Raw genomic sequence first — 1,991 nt, 5'->3', positions numbered from 1 at the left:
TTGGTGAGCTAAATGAATTTTGAACTCTCATATAATTCAAATTCATCTTTCTCTTTAAATAAGCATTCATTCATTGAGTACCCAGTATGTGCCAGGTCCCCATAATAGATTCTAAGGTTGACAAAACACAGTTCCCCCACCAAAATAACATGGTATAATGGAATATACTGACAGACAAATGGAGAATTGCAACTCACTATATTAAGTGCTCTAAGGGACATATGCACAGTTGCTATGATAGCAGAAGAGGAACCATTGGTATCCACTTGGGAATAAAAGCCAGGAAATGGGTATCTATAGGTCAAAGCTAAATATACAACCAATAGAAGATAGGTTGTTATTTTTAAAAAACTGGTTTCAAAATGCCAGTCTGTGGATGGGCCCCAATCCACAATAAAGAAGTTAAATGCATTCAACTGAAGACTGTTTTTCTGAGATTAAATCCTTCTAACATCTTATTAAGATCATCCTTTATTTTCTTAAATCAAAGTGAGAGATGTTAACTATTCTGCATTTGTTTTTCAAAGTCATGATCAAACAAAATAAATAGCTGGCAACCCTATGTTGGTTTCCAAAATTCTTTCTGAATATTGGAATTACAAAATATGAATTACAAAATATGAATGAATATATACATACATATACACATATGGTCTTGTGACATAAATGACACTGGAAAAGCAATTTTTGTTTGAAAGAATGAATGACAGGTATGGTGGCTCAAGCCTGTAATTCCAGCACTTTGAGAGGCCAAGGTGGGCGGATCACTTGAGCTCAGGAGTTTGAGACCACCCTGGCCCAATATGGTGAAACCCTGTCTCTACTAAAAAAGTACAAAAATTAGCCGGGCGTGGTGGTGCGCGCCTGCAGTTCCAGCTACTTGGGAGGCCAAGGCACGAGAATTGCTTGAACCTGGGAAGGCATAGGTTGCAGTGAGCCAGCCTGGGTGACAAAGCAAGACTCCATCTCAAAAAAAAAGAACATGACCCTAGATAGGGAAGAAATTGTAAGAGGAGGCTCCACATCAAATGAATTAGGGATAGGGGAGGAGGATGAGACTGCTTAAAGGGAGTAACTACTTACCACGCCCCGATTGTTCTTCAGTTCACCATGACAACACAAGACTCGAGAGCTGTCGATCAGGGAGTCTTTCTGGCCTTCTTCCAAGTAAAGAAGCCGCTCTTTATAATAGCGGCATTCAGATTCGCCAGTCTTGGTGTTGATTTCTGCCACAATTCCCTGAATGATATTTATCTATGGAAACAAAGAGGAAAATTAAGTATGGAGGAAAGCAGCACACCATTCCCACCAAGTCTTAGGGGTTCAGCCTAGAAGGACACCAGGACACACCTGGATCTAATTCTGTTATCTAAGTTGCTACTTTGGGAAAAGAGAAAAAAAAAACATAAATACTTTTAGTATACTGCATCTATCCATCCATCTGTACACATACACACACATTTATTTGTACACATATAAATATATTTATATTATACATAAAACTAATATTGATGAATAATTTTATCTGGGAGGAAGGGATACCTATTGAGCTCCAGGCTGCACATTGCTTAAAACGTGCTCACAATGTTGAAAATGTAGCCATATAAAAAAATTGGCTAAGGAGAGAAAATAAAGCAGAATGTAAGAGTCCAAAAGAGGGACTGTCTTTGAGGATGTGACACAATTAATAGCTTCAATGTCTCTCTATATGTACTCAATCCAATGTACGAACAATATTTGCAAATTGGGTTTGAACAAATGGTTTGAATATCTTTTTTTTTTTTTTTTTTTTTTCCTGATAAGGAGTTTCCCTCTTGTTGCCCAGGCTGGAGTGAGATAGCACAATCTTGGGTCACTGCAACCTCGGCCTCCCAGGTTCAAGCGATTCTTCTGCCTCAGCCTCCCAAGTAGCTAGGATTACAGGTGTCTGCCACAACATCCAACTAATTTTTGTATTTTTTGTTTGTTTTGAGACGGAGTCTCACTCTGTC

At 38.6% G+C, this 1,991-nt stretch overlaps 1 protein-coding gene across 5 annotated transcripts in view; it reads right to left on the bottom strand.

Moving 5' to 3' along the window:
* ARHGEF3 (Rho guanine nucleotide exchange factor (GEF) 3) overlaps positions 1–1,991 on the bottom strand; it is a 353,065-nt gene that overhangs the window by 9,744 nt on the left and 341,330 nt on the right. For all 5 annotated transcript variants that reach the window (XM_011998411.1, XM_011998412.1, XM_011998414.1 and 2 more), the window contains one exon: positions 1,084–1,254. In XM_011998411.1, the coding sequence (XP_011853801.1) occupies positions 1,084–1,254 (171 nt within the window). The remainder of the gene's footprint in view (positions 1–1,083; positions 1,255–1,991) is intronic.

The sequence above is a fragment of the Mandrillus leucophaeus genome, unplaced genomic scaffold (genome assembly GCF_000951045.1).
Source record: "Mandrillus leucophaeus isolate KB7577 unplaced genomic scaffold, Mleu.le_1.0 Scaffold57, whole genome shotgun sequence".
In the NCBI taxonomy this organism is placed as follows: Eukaryota; Metazoa; Chordata; class Mammalia; order Primates; family Cercopithecidae; genus Mandrillus; species Mandrillus leucophaeus.
This window is presented reverse-complemented; position numbering and strand designations above follow the sequence as displayed.